At 44.1% G+C, this 27,731-nt stretch overlaps 1 protein-coding gene across 1 annotated transcript; it reads left to right on the top strand.

Moving 5' to 3' along the window:
- The first annotated feature begins 2,194 nt into the window (after positions 1–2,194).
- On the top strand, positions 2,195–27,446 carry SLC13A2 (solute carrier family 13 member 2). The gene is made up of 12 exons (XM_032790722.1): positions 2,195–2,296; positions 10,174–10,302; positions 10,661–10,797; positions 12,296–12,522; positions 13,513–13,699; positions 13,944–14,066; positions 20,095–20,316; positions 20,594–20,706; positions 21,640–21,761; positions 24,720–24,881; positions 25,783–25,920; positions 27,309–27,446. The coding sequence occupies exons 1-12, from the start codon at positions 2,195–2,197 to the stop codon at positions 27,444–27,446; spliced, it is 1,800 nt and encodes a 599-aa protein (XP_032646613.1).
- The last annotated feature ends 285 nt before the right edge of the window (positions 27,447–27,731 follow it).

Raw genomic sequence — 27,731 nt, 5'->3', positions numbered from 1 at the left:
CATTATTTGTAGCTGTTTTGCTGGTGCCAGAACTGTACTAATGCTTCAAGCCTTACTTTAGGAAAGTCTGTGCTTATGTCTATCCCTATTTAGGACAGTACAGAAGCATATTCAGTGGGACTTAAGCACATACTTAAATTTTGGCATGTGCTTCAGTGCTGTCCCGAATAGGGGTGCTTTCTGGAATCAGGAACTCAAATTGGTCCTCCATTTCAGATGTTGCTTTTGTGGCATGGACCTCAATATCAGTATCTTGAGCTGACTTTTTAAGGAAGACACATCTGCTTTTGGCCACATTTCTGTGTCACTGTGTTTCATCAATTATATTGTGAACAAATAGAAAAGCTTTCCTCTGTTAGCATCATTTTCAGAGACAGTCAACATATCAACTTGACAGACCTCAAAATATCATTAAAGAGCAAGTGTCCATGGTGAGGTGGAAAGAATCTGAGACTGAAGTCTTTTAAGATCCCAGACGCACCAGCCTTGTGATTTACACAGAGCACTGACCAAGTTTATGTCCTGTACGGACTTTTGCCAATCATGTGGCTTTTCTGAAGCATTCTTGCAGCGGTGACAAAGACATTTGAAGAAGACTGCACACTGAATCCAGCACCTGGAAGCTGTGGGATTTAAATGAACGGCTTCACAAGGACCCCAAGTTTCCCTGAATCTGTTTTGTGTAAGGGCTTGTCTACATTAAGTAATATTATTGTGTTTCCTTTGAATGTGATTGTGAAGAATCAACTTAGCGACAAGTTGCTGGCCATGATTTGTCGTAGTGTGTGCTGATGAGTCTCTCCTGGCCAGCACCGTGCTAGATAACTCAAGTCTTGACAACCTTCTTCAGACATGATTGAACGTTATAACATAGACATTTTAGTCTCAGTAATATTGTTCCTAAAGGGCTCCCTGAGGGCATCATCTTCTTCCACTGTCGGTGATACCATAGTTGAGACCAGCCTGCTATCACCAGTTCTTAGTGAGATCAATGTGAAGTCCCTTACAGTGTCTCAGGAGCAGAGAATGTAGAGCTCGTCTAGACAAGGCCTTAGTCTGTCTAACTTCAGGCCAACCCCTCAGGGGAGGTTCCACGTGAGTGAGGAGTTCAGAAATGGGCTCTTGTGAGGTAACATCACCTGACCAGAGTAGGGGCAGCATACTCTGTTGGTGTAAGCTGGTGCCACTCTGAAAGTAAGTGGAACTGTGCCAGTTTACACCAGCAGCAAATTGGACTCATTTTGTGATTTAATTACTGTAGAAACTTTACAACTTAATTATGTAATGCAATAATTACACCACAAAAGGAATCCAATTCTCTGCCTGGGGTATGAGGTAGGAAGGCTGGGATCTCTGTGGTCTCCCTCTGTAGCCCCATGCCTTGTTTTCAGCACACAGAACTGCTATGTGGGAGATCTGGGTTCTGTGCAGACCTCTGCACTTCCACTCATCAAGTGCAGGGCATTGTGGACTTGCCAAGAGATGCCTGATGGAGATGGTGGGCCTGTAGGACCTAGTGCTCCTGCTCCCAGAGTGCTAGGGCTGGAATTCCATCTCTGATAGAGTGAGGGCTTCTGGTCATTTGAATTTTGCCCTGGTGGTTTTTGCTGTCACCAAAAAGCCTGGATGGAATCCCAGCTGCCTTAGTGTTTGAGGGAGAGGCCATACTTTTCTGAACTCCAGCTGGAGTATTACATACATAGATATGCTCCCTAATCGTATGAAGTATTTTATTAAAACAAAATTCTGAGCTGGCTGTAGGAGGATTCTCACCTGCTGTAGGATTTCCCCATTCAGGGACTGACATTTTATTATGAAAGATAGGAACATTAGCGGTCTTTGTCAATTCAGATTGGCTGCTAGCAGAAAAGTGAGCACATACGTTTTGCAGTAGGATATTTGAATGTGCTCATGACCACCCTTCCCTTTGTAGTGATGTGAGACTGGTTGGGTCACAAGGAGTTAATTCTCCGCTGAATTTATCAAGCATCAGAAAGATTTCCCTTAGAAAGTTCCTGGTCTGTCCTTTCTTCTCTGCCTCCTCCCTTCTTTGTTCTCTTTTCTCTTTCACTCTGATCACGGTTCTAAAAACAACACCCTACCTGCCAAGGTCAATGTTTCATGTTTCAGAGCCTTTATATGGTCCTCATGAACAGACCTGTGCACCTTTCAGCACTGAGCTAGTTCCAGCACCATGACTACTGTGTGGAAAGTAATTGTGGCCCACAGGAATTACCTGATTGCTTTGCTAGTACCTTTTCTGCTTCTTCCTCTCCCACTGCTCATTCCTACCAAGGTAAGAACCCTTAACTGCACTAAGAAACTCAGAGTTATTTGGAAAGCACTGCTTCTTTTAAATGACAAAACCAAGCAGGAGCCACAGGTCCGTTCCCTGATTAATTTCCATTGTTTCTGAGCTGGACAGTTACCTTTCCAGCTTAGACCACTAATGGGGCACCTGGAATACTACAGCAAGAAAAGCCTCACTGGACAGACAGACTTGTAGGTCTATCATGAAAATGTATCACTGAATTACAGTAAAAATGTAACTTGCTTCAGATGGTGGCCTGATTCAGCAAAGCATTTTTGCACATGCTTAAAGTCCATACCAATGTGCCTAACCTTAAGCACATGCTTAAATGCCTCCTGAGTTGAGGCTTATATGCTCAACTTTTAACTTCCCTCCTGATTTTCTCAAAAAAATCCTTTCCTGCTATTTTTCAAGTGTTGTCTTGAGACAGAGAAAACAATGTCAGGATTATTTGTTTTATAAGTCGACAGGACAAGGAACTTCTGAGCTATGGAACAAAAATAGGGTGTGTTTCACTTTTTTAAAAGTTTTGAAACTTTTTTCCTTTTGAAAAATAGTTTTTAAAGAATGATTTGGTTTAGAATCTTCAAAAGTCTTGGGGGATACTTAGTGTTTATGATTACTTCTGACAAAGTTAAGTTCAAATGTTGGAATTGGTCACTATAGACTTTTAAATTCTGATCATGCCAAGATATTCCATTGGACTTTAAAAACTCTGCCAAAAGTCTGTTAAAGTTTAGAAGTTCTGCTAGCACAGTGCAGCCCATACAGTATGTAAACACTGTCAAATGAGCCGCACTGGTTCAGAGGCTACAAGCTCTGCTGGCAGGATCTGATTTGGATACTCTTTTGTCTTGTGTTTCAGTCACACCTATGTGGTGCAGGGATGGTATTCTCCCATTTTACAGATAGCGAGCTGAGGCACACAGATTAAGGTTAAAAATTCCACTAATTTTGGGTGCCCAATCTGAGACACCAAGGACCTGATATTTTTTAGAGTACTTAGCATTATATTGACTTTACATGTTTAAAGCACAGCTCCTATTGACTTCCGTTGCAGCTGTGAGTTTTCAGCATTGCTGCAAATGAGACCCCAGGCTATCAAGCTGGGCACCCAGAAAATGAGAAACATACAATTTACTGACCCCCTGTGAAAAGTTTGGTTTCAGTAACTTGTCCGGCATCACATTGGAATTCTGTGGCAGAGGCAGAGATAGAATCCAGTTCTTCAGGGTGGCATTTAACTGCCTAACCATGAAATAATCCTTTTTACTGCCTGCAATCCTTTGTTTCATTCACTACATGCCTTCCAACTTCTGCAACAAAAGAGGTGGGGTCCTACAAACATATCCTCCACTACACAGCACTGATTCATCTCCAGAGCACAGTCTACCCTACACGCTAAATGAGTTAGGGATCCTGTGGAAAAATCGTGTGTGATCACGTAATTAGACTTCATCATAATTCATACACATCTGGGGCTGAATTAAAGTTGCATATGATAACTTCCTAACCATTGAGTGCTTGACTTTGTAAACTTAACATTTATTCAGATTTTTGTGTAATTTCCTGGGGTTTTTAAAAAGGAAACTGAACCCTTCCCCCATAAATTCTATCATGTGGCATTATATTGGCACCCACATGAGTTATCAGCAGGGTTGGAACCTTAAGATCCATGGCACAGATCTCTGCAACTGAAGCAAACAAAGTAACAGACAGCAACAGCAGCAGTAGGCTGTCATCCTCTCTGTGGATCAGCAGATTTGCTGGCATCAGAGGAATGATGAGACTCAGGAATCTTGGTTCCATTCGGATTTTCAAGGGACAGCACAAAGCACACCCCTGAGACAAATGCCACGTTTCAGCTTTCTGCTCCAAAGCGGGAGTGGCGGGGAGTGGGGGTGGCGCTAGAGCTGTTCAGAAATGGTCTCAAGAATTTTTAACATGGACAAAAATGTATTTTCCCCGAACCTTGTTCTCAGAAATGGCTGACTCCTGTTGGCTGAAATTTTACATAAAACTTCAGCCTGAGGCAGACAGCTGGCATGTAAAATTTCAGCCCAAATGGTTAAAGTTTGGCAAAGTTATGAGCAACTGAAAACAGGGTCTTATAATGGGATGTGGTGCACAATTTTAATAGTAGCAGGTGCCACCAGTCCTGCCTATAATCATATACAGTATTTAAATACTTTCTTTAAAAATCTAAAGAAATTCATGGACACTGCTTGTGTATACAGTTTGGCTCTAATTTAATACCATTGCATGGATATAACATTATTAGATGTTGCAATGATAAAAAGAAAGTAAATGCTTGAAAGTGTAGAAACTCAAAGGTCCGGATATGGAAGTACCCTTAACTCTAACTCTGTCAACACCATTCCTCTCCCTGTCCATCAGCACTCTCTTTCCTCAGCCACCAACCTCCTCCATATTTCCAATATGGACCATAAATATGGACTATCAACTCCATCTGGTAAAATACAATAATGATATAAAGAACCAGAGCTATTCAGTTATCTGAACATTGGCATTATGAGATTCCAACCCCAGCTCACCAGAAATCCCAGCAACCACTATACTGTAGATAAAGATTTCCAGCAGCACCTCCAGCACATATGGGGCACTGCCCCAAACGCAGACACAGAAATAGTTCATCTGCCTGTTAACAGCAAGAAACACCAACTTTACACTTCATATACTGCCACATACAGTCTAGAAACAACAGTGGATACTGCACACACCCACAACCCCCAATGAAAGCTGTGGGAGCTGCAAGTGCTCCGCCTCTGTTAGGGTCAAAGGTCAAGAGTCATGGCCCTGTGTATTCCACAATTTTGTGACCATGGAATTCACCCCTTGCTGCAGAATCTCTGCTTATGGGAGAGACTTTTAGTGCACAAATGGGTACTAAGTGCTTCATTCCCATTGACTTTCAATGGCAGGTGGGTGCTTACCTTCTTTTTGTGCCTTTGAAAATGTCCTCTGATGTTTATTGCCCTCATGGCAGCGGAGATAACCTTAAAATGTGAACAGATGAAAAGTGATGCAATGTTGTCTGCCTGAGTCTGTATCTGAGCAGTGTAACCTGTCCCATTCATCTCAGTCAGGGCCAGAGGGACTCTAATTCCATGGTTATAAAACTCTAAACTTTGATGCAGGCACGCATCTGGCATTTTGTTTTCTATTTCCCTACCCCACTAAGACCTGTCCTCCAGCGCTCCCCAAAGGGACATGATCCTTGCACTGTTGCATAGAATCAGGAAGCAGGGCGTCAAGGAGCCAGACCTGAAGTTCAGCTTGCAGTGAGGTGGGAGCAGCCAGAAATGTAGGCTGGCCAGCCTGAGAAAAGTGCAACAGAAGAGGCCCAGTAAGCTGTTGCAGCTGGCTACAAGCTCCCTCCTTTCCTGGCACACATGATGGGAAGGAGTTCCTGAGCCAAACCACCTAGGCATCATGAAGGGAACCAAAGCCCAGGGAGTGGAGCTGGGTTGGAAAGCAGTGACAAACCTGTTCTTGAAAAATAATTTCTGCCAAAAACAATCATTCACAAATTTTACACAAAGAGTATTTTCAACAATGAGCCATAGTTATGTGTGAGTAGGGGAGGTTGTGATGAGGGAAATGGGAATGAAAGGTATTTCATGGCAATAGACTAGATTAACATTGCTTCAGAATTTGGTCCCCTCATGCCACAGAGTACAAGGGGCCCTGCCTATAGCCAAGCATTTCAAAGGTGATGATAGACTCATAGAGTTTAATGCCAGAAGGAACCGTTAGATCATCTAATGACCTCCTGTATATCACAGGCCATTAAATTTCATCTAGTTACCCCTGTACTGAGATCAATGATTTGTGTTTGGCTAAAACATATCTTACAGAAATGTATCTAGTCTTGATCTGAAGGCATCAAGAGATGGAGAATCTACCGTTTATTTGAGTAGCTTGTTCCAATGGTTAATCACTCTCAGCTGTTAACAATGTGCGTCTTATTTCTAATTTGAATTTGTCTGGCTTCAGCTTCCAGCAACTGGTTCTTGTTCTGCCTTTCTCTGTTAGATTGAAGAGCACTTTAGTATCTGGTAGTTTCTCCCCATGAAAGTATTTACGAACTGTAATCAAGACACCTCTCAATCTTTGTTTTGATCAACTAAACAGCTTGATCTCTTTAAGTCTCTCCCTGTGTAAGGCATTTTCTCCAGCCCTCAAATAATTTTTGTGGCTCTTTTCTGCACCCTCTCTGATTAAAGTTTTTGGCTGTCCAACCTGAGACACCTTAATGGAGCTTGATTTTCAGAAGACAGGCACCCAGCTCTCTCTGAAAATCATGCCCCTTGAACATCTCACTCAAAATCACTTGTGTTCGCAAATTTTGATCAAAGAGCCCAGTCTGCATCTTTTACTCTCCAAAATATGGACTCAGTGGAATATCCCATATCCATGTAATCCTCTGACATGATTCAGGTGCCTCTGCAGAGAACAGGTGGTGAGGATACAGGTCAGAGTTCAGGATGTGAGGAACCTTAACGTTCAATTGTTTATATATAATTGTAGTATTTCAATAATGCTTTATTTTTCTTATTAGCATTACAGTAATAGCTATTTACAAACTCAACGAACTGAATAATGGTTTTGTCAGCAAGTATTCTGTTGGTCTGATTTCTTGCCAAGATTTTTATTGTTATTATTTGCATTGCAGTAGCTCCCAGAGGCCCAGTTGCGGTCTGGGCCCCATTGTGTTAGGCATTGTATAAATACAGACAAAGCAGTGCTCCCTGCAGTCTGGGGGATTCCCACTCTGGGACAGTATAAGACACAAAGAGGTAAAAGAATAATGGAAAGAAGACACATAATACATGACTACATAAATGTTTTTCTAATAGTGTAAAGTGAAGTAGCAAAAAAAAGTAGTTACTGAAATTAAAGGGGACTTAACTCAGATAACTGCTTATGTGGCTGGGGAATGGGATCCAGAACTTTTCACTACTAAGTCATGGCTTCAAACCCAGCCAAAGTTGGTAGTGCCTGGAAGTTACCATTTTATCAGGTCTTTGGTATCTCTCATGGAACGATTTGGTGGATCTCAATTCAGTGTCACAAAGGACACCAACCGGCATCTATCTGCTGTTCAGCAGAGGCCAAGGACTGACTAGGCCATGGAGAGAGACAGAATATTTCTGACCCTCCAAGTCTAACCGTGGCCTTTACAGGTTAAGATTGGGCACTCTGCTGGGCCATATGGGCGAAGCGTGCACTCTTACATTGGCCCAGCGGTGCATCTTCAGCGTACAGGGCTGTCAAGCTGACACCTTAAACTAAAAGGAAAACAAAAAAAAAACCAAGGGCAAGGGGCAGGACACATAATGCCACACTGAGATGTCTGATCCCTCACAATTACGCAGCATACCTTCTTAGGAAGTAACTTGCCCCACTGGGAGATATGGATGGGGTCCTGAGATAAACTGTTGCGTGAACAAGGGTAAAACAAACAGAATTATAAAGGCTTTATCTAAAGCCAAAGGAAGGAGAAATTGACAAAGATAAAAAGCCAAATACTCACCACCACACAGAAACCCAGCCACTGAGTGGAGCCTGATGCCTGGAGCTTCACTGGTCCATCTAATCTGATAACCAGCTTTGACTTCGAAGGAGAGTGTAAACTTTCACCTCTCTCTGTCCGTCGCTCACACACACTCTCAAAGGATTGTATCCTGAATGCCAGCCTGGTGGTCACAGGGTCCCCTGGAGCGTGAACAGGATTCGGAGTAGTAGCAGGATGTGCAAGATCTAGAGTGGAGGGTGTGTGAATGGAGAAAGAAGTATTTCTGTCCCTGGGGATAACTGATGACCCTGCTGGTTGCTAATAGCACTGATATCCCTTTTCCAAGCCTCCAGACAGTTTATATTTTCCATTTTTTAAAATCCCAATGGAGTAGGATGTGGAGGACTGTTCTGAGGAGAGAGTCTAAACCAAGGTCAATAATCACTGAATTCTTCACTGTCTCTGGGTCGGAGCCATACAGTGTGAAATAGTATTAGGCCCCCTATATGCCCTCTTTCCTGTCACTGGGTTCCTGACCAGCTTTACTGGAGGTGACCCTGTGCAGGTGGAAAGTGCCAGCATCCCAGGACTTGCCAGGGATTCTCACTGACAGCCTTGCCAAGAGAACCCAGTGGCTTCTCACAGGAACACTAAATGGCAGATGGATCAATCAACCTTGGGAAACTCCAGTTAATGTTCGGCTTGATGGAATATTTAACTAGGGAACTGCACTTTTTAAAGTTTCTGTGGTTTCCACTGAATATGGGAGGCCAAAATCCACCCTTTCCTCTTCTCAGAAAGCCATCTCTTCCCCCTATTCCTACTGCTGAAACCCTTATCCAGGACCTAGTAATCTCTACCTAAAATACTGCAGCTTTCTACTCTCCAGCCTACTCAGTCTCAGCTTTCATCCTTCCATGTCACAAGCTCTCCATCTCTTTCCATGTCATAGTCATGCTTGCCTCTTGCTTTCCTGGGTCTTCATGGGTCTGTCCGTCCCTGTTTCTCAGCTCTTGTCTAGTGCTATTCATCCACTTGGTCCCTGTGCTCAGACCATTCCGTCCCACTCCCTTTAAAGCATTCGCCAAAAGATCGCTGTGCTGTCTCCCACACTGCCAGATAGGTTTGAAATTATCTCCTTGATTCCAGATTCCACATAACTCTTTCCCCCTTCAAATCCCTCTGCAAATGTCCTGCTAGTCATGCTTTCTAGCAATGACCCACACTTCTGTGCTAGTCGCAGAATGAGGGAGATGTAAGCCACCTCCCCTCAGACTCCAGCACAAGGCTGATTCCTTCCCTCGGGCCTGAGTCACCATTGTGTTACCATTTGAGGAACTACACCGAAATAAATGCAAGCATGTTGTCATAAAAACTGGAGTAATGCACCGGTAAATCAGACCCCTTGTCTGGAGAGGGCACTCTGCAGCCCATTGTCTCTTCCTCTCTGCATTATCCCACCCCAAGGAAAGAATCCCCATGCAACATGCTATTTCAGATCACCCAGCGGTCTTGTAATGAAGTAAATATGTTTAATTCAGAAGCTGGAATTGTCTTCCAGAGCAGAAGTAAGCCACAGTCCCATGGAGAAAGGGTAGGGTACAAACACTGGGATTGTTTCACCGTGGGGAAGGAAGAAGCTTTTGGATAATTTTGTGGATTGCAAAGGGCATTTTACAACAATACAAAATAAAAAAAATAAATCCCAGTGATTAAGACCTGAAGTTGAACTGTGATTGTAATTTGTCAATTGTCAGTTGTGAAAAATCAAATTAAAAGTAAACATATAATAATTTACAATGGTCGAAATCAAGGCTGTGGAAACCAATCAAAGTTCATCTGAGTCACTGCATGAAACATGCTGGGAGAAAAGTGAACTGGACCAATGACTAACTGAGCTGTTCAATCATTCAAAGACAGAAGTAAATCAGGGAGAAGTTGCTACCATCAGCAAAATCAAGGAGTCTGTTCAGAACTTCTAACCTCTTATCTGGGCAGGGTTCAAAGTCATCAACTGATTTCTTTTTCTGTGTATAAGTTTTGCCTTTCCCTATAAAGGGTCTTCCACAAGGTCACCATATATGGTGCCCTGTTATTTCTATACCAGATCTCTGACAAGGTCACTGAATGCTTTGCCCTTTTCTCCATGACAGGAGGCAGATAACTGGGATCTGTTCCCCTTCTCTACCTGGAGCACAGCTGGGAAAAAGAGGCTAGAAGCAGGCCTCTGACTGAATGCCTAGTAAGAGCATATGAATAAGCCTGTGGGCTAGTGTCTCAGTCAGCTGTGCAGTGTGCTCTGATTGTGTGTGTTCTCTTTCAGGAAGCCAAGTGTGGTTATGTTATCATCCTGATGGCGCTGTTCTGGTGTATGGAAGTCCTGCCATTGGGTGTTACTGCCCTCTTTCCTGTCGTGCTTTTCCCGCTCATGAACATAATGGATTCAACTAAAGTAAGAAATCTGGCTCTTGCCTATGTGTGTGTCCGTCAATCTCTCTGTCTTGGTGTGTCTGGGTGTCTCCCATCTGGTCAGTCCGCAGGGACAGGATGTTTCCAACATACAGTGTTGAGGAGGAGGAAACTGCATGACTGTCACCCGGAGAGAAGGCTCACAGAATAAAGAATATCTCTGACCACCTGGAATGAATGTTGGATCCAGCTCCAGAAGTGAAACCAAAGGAAAATTATTAGCAGTATTGGATGCATGTAGCTTGCATAACAGTGTCTCTGACCCTCCTTCAGCAAATGTTCTCTCTCTGACTGCCTGGCTTCTTTCTCTGACTGTTTTCTCCCCCCGTTTTCTGTTACAGGTCTGTATGGAGTATCTGCAGGACAGCAACATGCTCTTCATTGGGGGGCTGATGGTGGCCATTGCGGTTGAACACTGGAACCTACACAAGCGCATCGCCCTGCGGGTCTTGTTAATCGTTGGGGTCAGACCAGCCCTGTGAGTGAGAACCTCAGAAGCGGGGGGGAGGGAGTGAGAAGACCAGATTCACCCAGGGAAGGAGTTTGCAAATCTTTTCGTTCCTGATTCAGGAAAGCACCAAAGTACATGCTGACGTCCATCATTTAAGAGCTTTCTTGACTGAGGCCCTTTGTTTGCATTTGGTTCTCATCTCATTTCAGCCAGAGGAATATGTGGGGCTTAGGAGTCTCCTGTATGAAGAGTGATATGAGTAATGAAATCCTTTGTTCTCTGATCCGTACTGCAGCCAGCTTTCTTTCTTCCCCCTTTCTAGATATTGGCTGGAAGGACTGACTTAATAGGAAACATTTAACATTATGTAGCTAAATGACAGTGAGAAAGGGAACATCAATAACCAGAACCATAGAAAAGCACTGCGTTAATGATTACAATCCTGGAATGGGGACTGGAGTATCGCTATTTAAAGAGATTAGAAAACCAGGGGCAATTTGGTTTTGAAATGATAATTGTAAGGCAAAATTACAGAGGTCTATAAAATATACAGAGAAAGCTAGATAATCCTATCTACTTTGTCCCCTACCACAAGAACAAGGGAACATTTGAGGACATTATAAGATAATAGGATAAAAATAAATTAAACACTTGTGTACACAATTTGTAATTAGTTTGTGTATCTCATTGCTGTAAAATAATGTAGTAAGATCCAAAGGAGGACTAGACTTTTATATGAATCAGAACAGATTCTGCAGTGATAAGAGGTGGGATAAATTACAAAGATTATTGATCCTCAAGCTTGAGGATGTTAACTGATCACTATCTGGGCTCAAAAATAAATTCTCTTCCAGTGTTATACAATTAGCTGTGCCCCCAGGTCACTATCACCCCAATTTCAGATCTGCTCAGCTGGACAAACTTCATCTCATCTTGTGTTAAGGGCCCTCTGTTCATGCATCATGCACATCACAAACCAAAAGTTCTAATGGCAGGCGCTGTACTTCATTTCCTAACAGAGAGAGCTCTCTGTCTAAGGAGATCCACCACTGGAAACGCTCACCCCGGCTGTGCCCTGTTCCGCAGCCCAGGACACATTAGCTAGTCAACAGCTAATTAAAGCATTTCCCCAGAGGAACAGGAGCTGACAGGACAGTCTTTATACCACAATAAAACCTATACAGAATTCTAGCCACAGCATGGAATGGTCTTCTGTGCAGTCACTAATGGATCCTGTCGAACACACTGTTGCAATATGTATCTTTTTCTCCTGGAAACCTCTCCTCCTCTTTTCTCTCCATCCTCTCCTAGGCTCCCTCTTATTCCCTGACTTTCATCCTCCCTCCTCCCCTGAGAATTTACGTGCAAACAAAATCCAGGCCATTAAGTAATTGAGAGAACTGAAGATAATTTTGTCCTGTGTGTCTGTGGGGTGGGAGAGAAATGGAGTAATGGAGCACTTTGAGGAAAGCCTTTGTGCTCTTGACTTCTGAAGTGAGTTTCACATCAATCCTCTTCATTGCAGGCTAATTATGGGCTTCATGTCTGTCACTGCGTTCCTGTCCATGTGGATCAGCAATACTGCTACCACTGCCATGATGATACCAATAGCCCAAGCTGTATTGGAGCAACTGCACAAGTCACAGCAGGAGACCAGTCCAGTTGGGCATGTGGCTGAGAGCATCAACAAAGCCTTCGAGCTGCAGGAGGTGCCAGATAAATCAGATGCCTCTCAAGAGACACAAAAACAAGGTGCGTAGCTGTAGGTGTTTTAGGAATAAAGGTGGATATGTAGATTCCTTCTCCATCTCCACATTAGGTGCTTCTGGCCTCAACATTCATCTCTGCTTCTAAATTTTAACTTCATAAGGAATAAAGATGTCTGTGGCATCCAGACTATATCAGAGATTTCTCATATGAGAGAACTGTTTAATCTAGCAAAAAAAGGTATAACAAGACCCAGTGGACGGAAGCTGAAGTCAGAAAAATTCAAACTGGAAATAAGGTGCCAATGTAAAGTGAGGATAATTAATCATTGGAGTAACTTTCATAGGGAGGTATCAAATTCTCCATCACTTGGATTCTCTATATCAAGTTGGTTGTCTTTCTAAAAATATACTGTACCTCGATCACAAATTATTGGGCTTGACACATGGATGGCAGTGTACAGTTCTCTGGCCTGTTTCATTAAGGAGATCAGGTTGGAAGATCACAATGGTCTCCTACTGGCCTTAAAATCTCTGAATTTGTGAACAAGCAGCTCCCTTTCTTTATCAGCCTTCCTCTTCTATTCTGACCCCTCAATTCTACTCAAGTGTCCTTGAATTTGAATCACAAGCCTTTCTTAATCAGGTCCTGATGTGGGATGAGCTGCCAGTTCTCCAGTTGCCTGTGTTCCTGAATGTGTTTTCTTCTCCCACTTCCCCCCCCCCAAAGTTCAGACATTGCTGATTCCAGTTACTAGTGTAGCCACATGAGGTTATCAAACATCCATATTTTGTATATTATTCCAATTTTGTCAAAAAAAACTTTTCCTGGGATTTTGCATCAATGCAAACATTAAATGGGACTGAGGCTCAGGGAACTGCCCTGAAATGACCATGTCTCAATGCCAGTCCTCACCTTGGGATAACCTGTTGTTCCTAAAGTGGGAACACTGTGTCGTGCAGGCACAACAACCTTCCCCATTCCTGTCAAGCCCAGCTTGTGCAACTCTTCTCCTGTTCCTGCCTCTGCACCCAGATAACAGACATATGTTGACAGTGGAGGAAGAGGAGAAACTGAAAGATGTGCAGCAGCTGGAAGAGGAGAAGCACCTGACATTTTGCAAGGGAATGAGCCTCTCTGTTTGTTATGCGGCCAGTATTGGAGGGATCGCAACCCTGACTGGTACTACCCCCAACCTGGTGATGAAGGGACAGATGGATGCGTGAGTATAGAGGGGTTTGGGACTGCACCCCCAGAATTGCTGTCTGTTAGTAGTAAGCTTGGGCTGGGGCTAAGCTGCAGCCAAAGCAGAGAAGGAAAAGGTAAATTTGACGCCATTCCGAGGAAGGAAGAACCCGGACAAGCTCGTTTTGGTCTGGTCCCACAGCCTCCTCTCCTCTCTGGGCCACATATTATGAGGCAGAAATGAGTGCAGCTGTAGTGGTGACATCTGTTTATACTTCCAGGCTGTTTCCTACCAATAACAATGTGGTGAACTTCGCTTCCTGGTTCATGTTTGCTTTCCCTACCATGTTAGTGTTGCTGGCTCTTTCCTGGATTTGGCTCCAGATAATGTTCTTGGGATTTGAGTAAGTACTTTATGCTCATTGAAACAAATATAAATTGATGCTTCTGCCATTGATCCTGTCACAGTTTTAGAGTAACTCCACCTGTATTCCCTGCTCTGTGATCTGCTCCAGGAGTTCCCAGTCACGTTTCAGGTCTCCAGCCATCTCCTGTTTCTGGGTAGGAATCCTTGTCCAACTCCCTTCTGACCAGAGGTTTTAAGGCTTCACACTCACTGATCTATACTGTGATATCCCTAGCAAGCCAGTCTGCCTAAAGGTCAGCGCCTGGGCTTTGCTTTTTCTCCAAGTCTATTCCCAGTTACAAGTTACCACTCAGCTCCTTCTAAGCAAGCATATTTATTCTGAATGTAAAAGCATTCCAGAGAATGCATATAAATAAGATAAAAGAAACTACTTGCATGGTAAAAAGCTTACCAGAGGTCACTCCTAACTTCAGCATAGGGGTCATTGCCTCAAACCCCACAGCAGGATTTTCCTTGTGTTCACATGTTCATAACAGTCTTTAGATCCAGGACCAGCACCCTGACTGAGCAGATCAGCTGTTTCTTTATATAGCTGGGGCCTTTGATCTCCAATCTCCAGGAACTGGTAATCACCCAGCAGTCACCCTCTCCTTTGGACATAGCTTCAAAAGGAGGGTTTTGCTTAATCAGAGAAAAGACGGTTACTCACCGTTACTTGTAACTGTTGTTCTTCAAGATGTGTTGCTCATATCCATTCCAAGTAGGTGTGCGCGCGCCGAGTGCACGTTCGTCAGAAGAATTTTCTCCTAGCAACACCCGGCGGGTCGGCAGGCGCCCCCTGGCGTGGTGCCTTTGCGGCACCGTATATATGCAGCGCGCGCACACCTACTTGGAATGGATACGAGCAAGCACTCGAAGAAGAATATGTATTATCCGCTCCCCAAGCATTCCCCAGGAAATCCACTTACCACTTACCCATACAGGTAGGAACTGCAGAGAAACAGTCAAACAAAAAAGAGTCCCATTCAATTCCATCAAATGAAGGCAAACAACTAAATAGTGACATATTTTAAGTGCTTGTATACAAATGTTAGCAGTCTAAAGTAGTCTAAGATGGGTGAACTTGAGGGCCTGGTATTAAATGAGGATATTGCTATAACAGGCATCACAGAAACTTGGTGGAATGATGACAATCAATGGGAGATGGTAATACCAGGGTACAAAATATGCTCACACTCGTGTGGGAGTGGCCCTACAAGTGAAAGCAAATATAGAGTCAAATATAGTAAAAATCTTAAACGGAGTACCATAGAATCTCTATGGAAAGAAATTCCATGCTTGAATAATAAACATATAGCAGAAGGAATATACTACTGACTCCCTGACAAGGATGGTGATGGTGACTGTGAAATGCTCAGGGAGATTAGAGAGGCTACAAAAAAAGAAAACCCAAAAATAATGAGCGTTTTCAACTATCCCCATATTGACTACATATATACCACCTCAGAACAGGATGCAAAGATAAACTTTCTAGAATCATTAATGACTCCTTCTTGGGGCAGCTAGTCCTGGAATCCACAAGGGCAGAAGCAGTTCTTGACTCAGTCCTAAGTGGAGCACAGGATCTGATCCATGAGGTAACTATAGCTGAATTGATAAGTAATAACGGCCATAATGTGGTTAAATTTAACATCCTTGGGAGGGGGAATACCAAAGAAACCCACCACTGTAGCATTTAACTTCAGAAAGGTGAATGACACAAAAATGAAGAAAGTAGTTGAAAGGAAATTAAAAGGAACAATCCCAAGTGAAATGCATGCAAGCTGCATGGAAACTCTTTAAAAACACCACATCAAGCTAAACGTATACCCCGAATAAAAATTAGAAGAAAAAAAATAGTAAGAAGATCAAAAAATTGCCACTATGCCTAAACAGCAGAGTAAAAGAGGCAGTTAGAGGCAAAAAGGCATCCTTTACTAACTGGAAGGCAAATCCTACTGAGGAAAACAGAAAGGAACATAAACTTTGGCAAGTCAAGTGTAAAAGCATAATTAGGCAGGCCAAAGAAGAAGTTAAAGATCAGAGAAAGGGACACAAATACTAACAGCTAAATTTGTAAGTATAGTAGAAGCAGGAAGCCTGCCAAACAATCAGTGGGGGCACTGGAAGATCAAGGTGCTAAAGGAGCACTCAAGAAACACAAGACCATTGCAGAGAAGCTAAATGAATTCTTTGCATCAGTCTTCACTGCAGACCTTGTGAAGCAGAGTCCCACACCTGAGCCATTCTTTTTAGGTGACAAATCTGAGGAACTGCCCCAGATTGAGGTGTCAGTAGAGGAGATTTTGGAACAAATTGATAAATTAAACAGTAAAAAGTCACCAGGGCCAGAGTATCACTCAAGAGTTCTGAAGGAACTCAGGAAACTGGAGAACTCCTAACTGTGGTGTGTAACCTATCACTTAAATCAGCCTCTGTATCAGATTTTTAAACAGTGATTTTTCAAAAAGGCTCCAGAGCTGCTCCTGGCAATTACAGGCCAATAAGCCTAACTTCAGTACCAGGTAACTATAATAAAGAACAGAATTATCAAACACATAGATGAATAAGATATGTGGGGGAAGAATCAACACAGCGTTTGAAAAGGGAAATCATCCCTCACCAATCTATTCGAATTCTTTTAGGGTATCAATGAGCATATGGACAAGGGTGATTCAGTTGATATAGTGTATTTGGATTTTCAGAAAACCTTTGACAAGGTCCCACACTAAAAGCTTTTATGCAAAATGAGCAGTCATAGGATAAGAGGGTAGGTCCTCTCATGGATCAGTAACTGGTTAAAAGATAGAAAATAAAGGGTCAGAATAAATGGTCAGTTTTCACAATGGAGAGAGGTAAATAGGAGGGTCCAGGGCCGGTGCTTCCATTAGGCAACCCTAGGTGGTCGCCTAGGGCACCAGGATTCGGGGGGCGGCATTTTGTGTGCTCCCCACCACAGAGCGCACAGTAGCTTCTGGCTCCGCTCCCATCACACCGCCAAAGAAGGACCTTCTGCCGATGTGCTGCGGAAAACGGCGACAGGCAATTGAGCAGCTCAATGACTGCTGCTGTCTCCTGCAGCATTTCGGCGGAGAGTCTTTCTTCGGTGGCGTGACGGGAGTGGAACCAGAAGCTTCCACGCACCCCGTGGGGAGCGCACAAAATGCCACCTCCCAAATCCTGCCCAGGATGCCAGAAACTCTGGCGCCGCTCCTGGGAGGGTCCCCCAGGGGTCTGTACTGGGACCAGTCCTACTCAACATATTCATAAATGATCTAGGAAAAGGGGTGAACAGGGAGGTGGGCAAAGTTTGCAGATGATACTAAATTACTCAAAACAGTTAAGCCAAAGATGATTGTGAAAAGTTACAACGGGATCTCCCAAAACTGGACAACAAACCAGCAGATGAAATTCAGTGTCAATAACTGCGAAGTTATGCCCATTGGAAAACATAACCCTAACTATACATACCCAATTATGGGGTCTAAATTAGCTGATGCCTCTTAAGAGAACTATCCACGATGACACCGAGATCTCTATTTGAAAACGTGCTCAGGTGCAGCAGCAGTCAAAAAACTAAGAGTATGTTAGGAACCATTAGGAAAGAGAAAGATAATACGAGAGAAAATATCATAATGCCACTATATAAATGTGATGGAGTAGGGGCTGTCTGCATGGGGGATGGGAGAGCAGGGGAGGACTTTAGGGGATGGACAATACCTGAGGCTGTAACCTGAGCTAGGTGAAGGGGTGGGGTGTCAGCACCTTTTGCCCAGGAAGCTGGACAAAGGAAGGGGCCGGCTGTAGGGGAGTTAGTTCCAGTTTCAGTTTTGGGCTGGGTGGTGGGAAGTCAGGGTATCCTAAGCTGGGATCCAAGCACCCTGAACCCCCAGAAGGACTCGATTGAGGGGTCCTGACTGTGCCAACAAGCTCTGCTGTAACCTGCATTCCTGTTGTCCAATAAACCTTCTGTTTTACTGGCTGGCTGAGAGTCACTGTGAGTCCCAGGAAGAGGGGTGCAGGGCCAGAATCCCCCTCACTCCGTGACAATAAATCCTTGGTAAACCCATACCTTGGTACTCTATGCAGTTCAAATTGCCCCACCTCAAAAAAGATATGTTAGTATTGAAAAGGGTACAAAGAAGGGCAACAAAAACAAATCGGGATATGGAATAAATTCCGTATGAGGAGAGAGTAAAAAGACTGGGGACTGTTCAGCTTAGAAAAACAACAAATAAGGGAGGATACGACAGAGGCCTATAAAATCGTGACTGGTGTGGAGGAAGTGAATAGGGAAGTGTTATTTACTCCTCCACATAACACAAGAACCAGGGGCCACTGGATGAAATTAATAAGGATCAGGTGTAAAACACAAGGAAGTGTTTCTTCACACAAAGCACAGTCACCCTTTGGAACTTGTTGCCAGGAGAAGTTGTAAAGGCGAAAAGTATAACTGGGTTAAAAAAGAACTAGATAAGTTTCTGGAGCTAGGCCCATCAATCGCTATTAGCCAGGCTGGGCAGGGACACAACCCATGCTCTGGTGTCCCTAAATCTCTGACTGCCAGAAGCTGGATGACAGGGGAAGGACCACTTTGTAACTGCCCAATTCTGCTCATTCCTTCTGAGACATCTAGAACCAGCCACTGTCGGAAGACAGAATACTGGGCTAGATGGACCATCTCTGACCCATAGACCATTCTTATGAAGTCAGGGCACCTAACCCCTCCTATCCATTGTGCTGCTGTAGCTATATTTCTGTTTTTAGCGCACTAGTCTGATCAGAGCTAGCCTGAGAATGTCTTCCCAAACTGGAAATTACACCTCCATCCCAAAGCGTAGCAATACCTTTTCTCTCTCCCATCTTAACCCCCTTCTCCCAACACCTTTGAGCCCACTTGCCTCTCCAGCTACTGCCCTTTTCCCCTGTTATATCTAAGCTCATTGAATGCACTGTTTACAATCACTATCTTGAGTTCCTCTCCTTCAGTTCCATCCTAGACCCTCTCTAATCTGGCTTCTGCCAACTTCCACTCCACTGAAACCACTCTTGGCAAACTATCTCATGACCTGTTCCCAGCCTGTCTGTCATTCAGGTGCATAACCTTGGCATCATCTTCAACAACTAGATCTTCACATCCAGACTATGTCTAAATCTTGCTGATTCTTTCTGCGTGACATCTCTAAGATGAAACTGTTCCTATTCATCCACACAGCTAATACTCTTAGCGTCTTGCTTCTCCGTTACCGTAACAATCCGTTCTCCCATCATGACAAATACAGTCTTGCCCTGCTCCTATCCATTCAGAATGCTGCTGCAAAGATCACTTTCTTAGCTGGTTGCTATAAGCACATCATCCCTCTTCTTGAATCCTTCCGCTGGCTCCCCTCTTCTCTGTCGCATCATACAAAAGCTTCTTGTCTTCACTTCACAGACCCCACCTATCATCTTTTATTCACTACTGAAATGTCAATTCCTGCCTCCAATGGGACCATGATGTCAGTCTCCATTGCTCACTTGTTAAATGTTCAAAGAAGGCCCTTGATGTTTTCTCCCAGGCTGCTCCTCACACTGGCGAGGATCTGTCCATATTCATTCTCAAAGCTACCTCATTCTCCACCTTCAAATCCCTCCTCAAAACTCTCCTTTGCCTCAATGCCTACAAAAAACTTGACACCAGTTAACCTGATGGTGCACTGAGACCACAGCTGCCCATTTCCTCACTGTTTCCTTGTTCCCGCCATCTCTCTCTCTCTCTCTGTCCATCTAGTGTCTTTTGTCTCACATTTAGCTTGTACACTCTTTGGCACAGGGACTGGCTTTTTATTCTGTGCCTGTGCAGCACCTAGCACAATGGGGTCCTGGTCCCTGACGAGGGCTCCCAGGCGCTATGGTCATACAAATCAATAATAGTGCTTTTGGCACTCCCAGAAATGCAGACTTTGGATGCCAATTCAGTATGTTCTTTAAAATGCTGCAGATATCCAGGGAATTGCTATGACATCTGCTTCTCTGTTTTATTCTAGCTTTCGGAAGAATTTGGGTTGCGGAGCTAATGCGTCTATGAAGGCAAAGCAGAAAATGGCTTACAGGATTATCAAGGACGAGCACAAGAAACTGGGCCCCATGAGATTTGCAGAGATAGTTGTCAATGTCCTCTTCTTATTATTGGTGGTGCTTTGGTTTACCAGAGACCCTGGGTTCATCACAGGCTGGGCAACTATTGTCTTCAACAAGAATGGCGAAAGGTATAATTGTTTTTCCTGTTTCGCCCAAACAGCAGCCAAACACTGAACAGTAGAGATCCAGTATGGGCATGCGGGAAAGTATCCTGCCTTCTCACCTGCTCAAACCACATTGGCTGTCTGTTCCCATCTGGATAAATCCTGAATATTCCGTGGCCTAGCCTTTCAGCAGTACCATGCCTAATCCAGATGTAAAATCTTGCCCCAGATTGTGCTGCCCTAGCTCCTTCAATAACCCCGCCAAATGTACTAGACTCATTTCTGGATCAATCTCTTGCAGTTATGTGACTGATGCGACAGTTGTCATCTTCATTTCACTTCTGATGTTCCTAATCCCTTCAGAGATCCCCACCTATCTATGTCATAACAGAGCTCAGCAAGCAACACAACAAGGTAAGAACTAGCTCAGTACATCAGAAAATCACAATAGGACACAGGAAGTTTCCCTGCATCTTGGATTTACAAGGGGAATTTCAAACACTGAACAATTCCAAGGAGCCAAAGGACAGTGCTGGGGATGTAACTTCAGAGCTGTTTGTGGTTTCCTGCAGGACTGAAATTATATGGTTTCCACTGTGCAGTTCGCTGATCACAGAATGATTCCGTTTCTGGTGCATCTGATGAAGTGGGTTTTAGCCCACAAAAGCTTATGCCCAAATATATGTGTTAGTCTCTAAGGTGCCACAAGTACTCCTCATTCTTTTTGCCCAGCAAAGGGCATTATATGCATGAATCATCACTGCAGAAGCTGGAAAGTCAAGGAAGAGATATAAGATTTCCTGGAAGGACATTTAGCAGCTCTGAGGATATGTTCCCAAACATCTAGTCCATTCTTCCACCTTCTGGGAGTGAGGGCAAGTTCCCTACGACTTACTCACTAGTGTTTTCTCTAGTCTAGTTTTAAAAGTTTGAAGTGATGAAGCTTCTATCACTTCCGTTAGGAGACAATCCCATGGTCTAGCAGATCTCACTGATCGGAAGTTTTTCCCCTACCCCATCCCATGTTGCTCCAGCTTTCCACTCCCAGGAGGAAATGCAAAAAGTGGGGAGTCTCACAGGCATCAGACCCTAGTAGTGCTGTTGTGTTTTAGCACAAACTCTCAGCTACACTAGGAGCATGGAGCTGAGGGAAGGGCTATATTGTGGGCACTGTTGCTGTTTGTCAGGGGAGCAATGTGCACCAGACCAACTAAAGGAAAAGCTGGACCAAAGTCCACAAAACTGCTGCAGCTTACACTTTCCCCTTGTCCTTGGGAGTGGAGTGCAGAGATGCTCTCTGGATGTGCTCTCCATCCCAGTGGATCACAGATTGGTTCTGGATTTTAGATAGCACAAAGCAGATTCCAGTGCTCCCTGCTGTCTTGGACTGGAAGACGGTTAATCAGAAGATGCCTTGGAACATTGTGATTTTGCTGGGAGGTGGCTTTGCCCTGGCCAAAGGCAGTGAGGTAATTTCATTTGTCTGCTTACTGGAAACATTCATCTAACTGGACAAGGTTTTATTTTGTCCCTTTATTTTCGTTTGCACCCTGTGGAACACCAGAGGGCACTCTGGTAGCACCAAATGCCCATTCTCTCAGCTGGTGACCTGCATTAAGAACATGTCTTGTGCTCACTCCTGAGTTTCTATTCCTGCTGTGCACAGGTGACACAGCCACTACCCACAGAGGCAGAACAACTAACTGTGATTCTGAGCAGGGGACACATGCGGGAAGGGTCAAACACATCAAATAAAGCAAGTCAATGATGAGTTATTGTCGTGACAAGCTGCCCAAGTGTTGCCAAAGTGTGAGGAGGCACAGGCAGGGAAGATCTGCCATGATGGGATTCCAAATGATTTCAGGCTTCTTTGCTGTTCAGTGCTGTATCTGTGAAATGCAGCATTGCCACCTAGTAGCCAGCGGGGCTATAGGCCGCCTGATGCAGACACCTCCCACTAAACAGAAGTTGTGCAGCAGGTGTGACTTGCATCCCCATAAACATTTGTTTGCAAGGGTGGCTGTGAAATGGAATAGAAAAGAACAGAAGGAAAATGGTAGAACGTAGTGCAGAGTCTAAGTCAGAGAACTTTTCCACTGTGATTCGGAGAACATTATGAGTAGCAATATATGCAACTGATGGGCCAACCATGGACAACTTGTTCCTCTCTCACCTCAGATTTGGAAACCAAATGTTGGAAACTGATGTAGAACAATGAGATACTGAATTGAATTCAACGTAAGAAAGCACCATGTCTAACAAATAGTCATTTGTTTTGTGGTAACAACGAGAAGCTCCAGTTGGGGATTAGGACCCTATTTTGCTAGGCGTTGCACACACTGATAACAAAAAGATGTTCATATAACACAAGAAACAATGGGTGGCTTATCATAACTTCTTACTCAGATTTGAACCTTAGCGTTCATAAACTGAGAAGCTAGAATAAACTTCTCTAAGCTTAATTACCAGCTCAGATTTGATCTTGCTGCCACCAGCCAAAAATTCCAGGGTTTTGGCTCCCTCTGGTCTCCCCAAACCCTTCCCTGGGGAACCCCAAGACTCAGAAGCCCTGAGTCTTACCACAAAGGGAAATAACCCACTTCCCTTCCCCCTCTCTCTCCCACCCAGACTTTCCTCTCTGGGCTAACCTGAGAGTTACTGATGCAATCTCTTTACATCACAATACCAAGAAGCATGTCTCCTCTATTCCACAAAGAGACAAACCCCAAATACAAGGAAACAGAAATGATTCTATCTCTCTTCCCCCTCCCACCAATTCCCTGGTGCTGCAGAGCTTTACCCTCCGTAGATCTAACACAAAGAGAATTCCCCTCCCCTTCGTTCCTTAGCCTACCCAGAGAGAAAAACTCAAACAAGTCTTAAAAAGAAAGCTTTATATAAAAAAAAGAAAGAAAAAAGACATCAAAATATTCTCTGTATCAAGATGACAATAATACAGGATCAATCGCTTAAAAGAAAAAATGAATAAACAACCTTATTCAAAAAGAGATACAGTTTAAACATTCCAGCAAACTACACACATGTAAATACAAAACAAAACATATAAAAGCCTATTGTTTTGCTACCTTTGTACTCACAACTTTGAAACTGAAGATTAGAAGCTTGAAGATAGAAAGAAGCCTCTCATAGCCGAGAGACAGACAAAAGACACAGACCCAACATTCCCTCCCTGAGTTTTGAAAAAATCCAGTTTCCTGATTGGTCCTCTGGTCCGGTGTTTGGTTCCCTTTGTTAACCCTTTACAGGTAAAAGAAACATTAACCCTTAGCTATCTGTTTATGACATGGCTACACCAAACAGATGGTGCGGTGAAGCACATGGAAACAGCAAGAGGATTATGATTAGTGTAGTAAAGCAATAGTTGCAGCCTGGTTATAGTACTGTGCAGATGTTAATGGGGAACAACCCTCATACATCAGAGGTGGCATAGGAGAAACTGTTTATGGAACAATCTGATGAACAGGAAATAAAGCCTTGCACCACTGGTGGTCCAGAAGAGGTGGCTGATGGCTCCATGCTCTGTAAGAGATAATAGATAAAGCAGGGATAGGCCACGAAGGAAGTTACAGGCGAAGATAAGTTGTTTGTGTTTGATGTGGTGGGAAAAAGGGAGCCAGTGGAAGGCTGCAAAGAGTGAGAGGACGTGGTCAGAGTGACAAGGCAGGAAGATCACCTTCACGGAAGTGCTTTTAATGGATTTGGAGGGGCGGGAGGGGTAAGGTGGCATTTGTCAATATCAAAAAGGAGGAGGTCATAGTAGTCAAGATGTGAGATGAGAATGCGTGAAAGTTTTAGCTGTGTGGACAGAGGAAAGGCTGGATCACAGAGATGTTATTCAGGAAGAAGCAGCAAGATATAGACATGATCAGGGTGTGTGAGTCTACAGAGACAGTTAAGTCAAAACTGATGTCCAACTTACAGGCATGAGTAACAGAGCAGATGCTGGTATAGTCCACAGTCACTGAGAAAGGAAGGAGGACGGGTCAGAAGGAGTAAGAACTCAGTTTTGACTATGTTGCATTGAAGTTGGCAGCTGGACACCCACAATGGCCTGTCAGAAAGAGGGGCTGAGATTGTTATTTGGACAGGAGACAGGTCCAAGCAGTGATCACGTACAACTAATGGCCTGCACAGTGTAATGGGAAATAACCCCTTTAGACCAATAAAGGACAATGCAGTATTCTTTCCCTCTCAGTGGCGTTAGGATGAAAAAAGTGTGTGTGTCTTATTCATTCCCTTGAGTTCTGTTGTCTGTGAATAAAGATGAGCTGGTTTTCTCAGGAGAGTAGTGAGTGAGGCAGTGGGATTAGCAGGGGAAATATGTTTACTGAGTGTAGCTCGTTATGGCACTTGCCCAAGGACATGTCCACTGTGCTGACTGACCTCTCTCCATCCTTCTCTTTCAGGAATCTGGTTTGTCTGAATGGTTAGGTAGCAAACTGACCCCTTTGCAGAATATGTCATCTCCCGCTATTGTTTTGCTGTTATGTCTTCTGGTTGCCACTTTCACCGAATGCACTAGTAATGTGGCTACCACCACGCTCTTCCTTCCTATACTGGCTTCCATGGTAAGTGCCTTGGAGGTTCTTTTACCTTCAGTCATGTTCCAAGTACAAACCAGTTACTCAAAACCTCTAACAGCCAACCACAAGCTCGTGTCCTTGATCATGTGATAAGGTTTAGGATATAGGTATATTACATATATTCTTTCTAAAATAATGTGTGCAGGTGAAAACCACAGGACTGATAGGCCAGGCAACTGCAATCCTTTTATTCACAGTGACGGCAACGGCAGTGTTAACTTCCCCATACTACCACATCAATGTGCGTCATCGTAACCTGCCAGGATCACCTCTAGGGGTGACAGCATAGATCAGTCTCCACGGTCCAGTCAAACCTTTGCAGCTCCACTGAGAGTAGCTATAAGAAAACCACTAGTGCCAAGTGTGGGGATAGTTTTATGATGTGAAAATCTGGCCCCAGCAGAAACTGGAGTAAGAATCACCAGACTTATTTTGCATAAGACCCTGAACAGTATGACCTGTAATTCTTCACTGAAGACAGCCAAATTCCCCCTTACCCAACCACTGCCCCTCAGAGCTGGGGGCTCTCTCTGTCAAGTGGTACATTTACTTAGCTCTTGACGTATGACTTGGATGACTTTTTCCCTTTGTTTACTGATTCTGGATTGGACTGTGATAATTGTGATTAATAATTTATATTACAGTAGTGGCCAAATGCCCCAAGCAGGATCAGGGCCCTGTGTGCTGGTCACAAGGAGCTCCTGCTTCCTGAGCACAGTGGGAGTGACTGGAAACCTCTGAAGCAGGATGGAAAGTGTCCTGGAGTGTCTGGGAAAGGGAAGGGTGGGGCATGTGTCACAGCTAAACACAGCCAGATTCTTCTGGCCCAGACTCCCTGTGAACTTTGCTGGTATTAAAACTGTCTCCGTTCTCACCTCCTGCACAGGCTCAAACCATCTGTCTCAATCCTCTCTACGTCATGCTGCCATGCACACTCTCAGCATCGTTGGCATTCATGCTCCCAGTGGCTACTCCTCCCAATGCCATTGCCTTCTCCTATGGACAGCTCAAGGTTATTGACATGGTGAGTAGCAGGACACCCCTCTGATTTTCACTTACACCGGTTTTTACCTTTCTCCTTTTTTGTCTTAGTTTTTCCTTGACAAGGTATTACAGAGCAGATTGTACCCTGCTAAAATCAAATGGAATAAAATGCACATGCCTGTGCATTAACATAGATCACTGTGACCATGAGCTACACTCTGACCCATATGAACAAGAACTGCTATTGAGCTCTTAGAAAACAGTCAGAGACACTGGATGGAAAAAGTTTCTTAGGGTGCTCCAACAGCACCCGGGAGTTGATGGGAAATGGACATGTGTAGCTGTGCAGATAAACTAAATGCAAACTGTGGTAACGGCAGAAGGGTTCCTATCACGCTGCTCTTCTGCACAATCTTCTGCATAGCTTAAGCAAAGCCTCAGATGTTTGTCTCTGCCAGTTATTCAGTGCATTCCCCCGTGGCTGGACATGCCTTTCTTATGATAGCACAGAAAGAGGAGGGCATCTTTATAATTGACATATAAGGGCAGCAGTGTTGCCCTCCCAAAGTGAACGTCAAATTTAGATGCCAAATCAAGAAAGTTCTGTGTAAGTGTGTGGCTGAGATTCCAGGTCTTCTGAAAAGACATAGCCCTATCTAAATAAATACTCAAAGTCTTCTGAACAGCTAGGATATGGAGCCCAGTTTACTCTGATGTGAATAAGGTTTTGGAAAGAAAACCAGATGAATGGTCTGGGTTAAGTGATTTAGTATCAGCTACAGGCAAAAACAGTGGTATTGAAATTAAACCCCTTGGGTTTCATTTATGACAGATGAAAGGCCCAGAGCTGCTTAAAGGGGCTCTAAGGTTCCCAGAGCAAGCTGGGGGAGAATTGCCCGCAGTGCAGGAACTGAGGAGCACAGCCACAGACTGTACTGTGAGGATCCCTCACAAGACCGGCTATGGGGCCATGCTGGTAGCCCTGGGAGAAGTGTGCTGGAGGAGAGGCCACAGCTCCACAGCACTATGCAGGGGCCACTCCAGCCTTCAGAGCAGCTCACAACTGGAAAGGCACAAAGGTGGCATAAAGTCATCTCCGGCCTCCTTCCCCCCAGGCTGAGAACTGTGTGGTATGCCTCAAAGAGGCTCCACTCAGAATCCAATCCCTTGATTCCTGTTTGTCTTGTTCTGCACACTGCTACTGGAATCAAGGGATCCCAAATTTACAACCCCTTCCCCACAAAGCTGAGCCATTCCACCCAGGTCATCTTCCTCAGATGGACATGGCTGCCCAGCCTGGCTGCCAGAATAAGGATCTACAGATCAAGCCACAAAAGCCGTCCATACAAACTCCCTACTCCTGATCAGCAGAGCAGAAAGAAAAACAGACTTAGTTCAACTGTTGACACTGTTTCTTTACAATTCTAGGCTAAAGCTGGAAGCGTTCTCAACATCTTGGGTGTCCTGACAATCATGTTAGCCATAAACACCTGGGGCTACCCCTTGTTTGATTTGAACCACTTTCCAGTATGGGCAAACAGCACGTCAGCAGCTTCCTGTAAATAATACAAATGAACAATGAAACCAATAGCTGTGTCTGATGGAGAAGTATTGTTCACTCTGATCAGCAGCACCATCTACTCAAGCTTTGGTGATGTACTGGACCAGACACAACTTCTAGAAACAAAGTCACTCAGATCTTAACAGCAACACAATTATCTGACTCTTCTGCTGTATGCAAAAGATATAGCCTTGCACTGTGCAACCCTTGCTGGGGTCCCCAGGCTACCTCTCTCTTGAGAGCCAGTGGGAAATTTTCCCCAGTATCAGGCATATCCATCGGCTCTCAGA

This window comes from Chelonoidis abingdonii, chromosome 20 (genome assembly GCF_003597395.2).
Source record: "Chelonoidis abingdonii isolate Lonesome George chromosome 20, CheloAbing_2.0, whole genome shotgun sequence".
Taxonomy (NCBI): Eukaryota; Metazoa; Chordata; order Testudines; family Testudinidae; genus Chelonoidis; species Chelonoidis abingdonii.
Note: the sequence above shows the minus strand (reverse complement) of the source record. Positions and strands in the feature narration are given on the sequence as shown.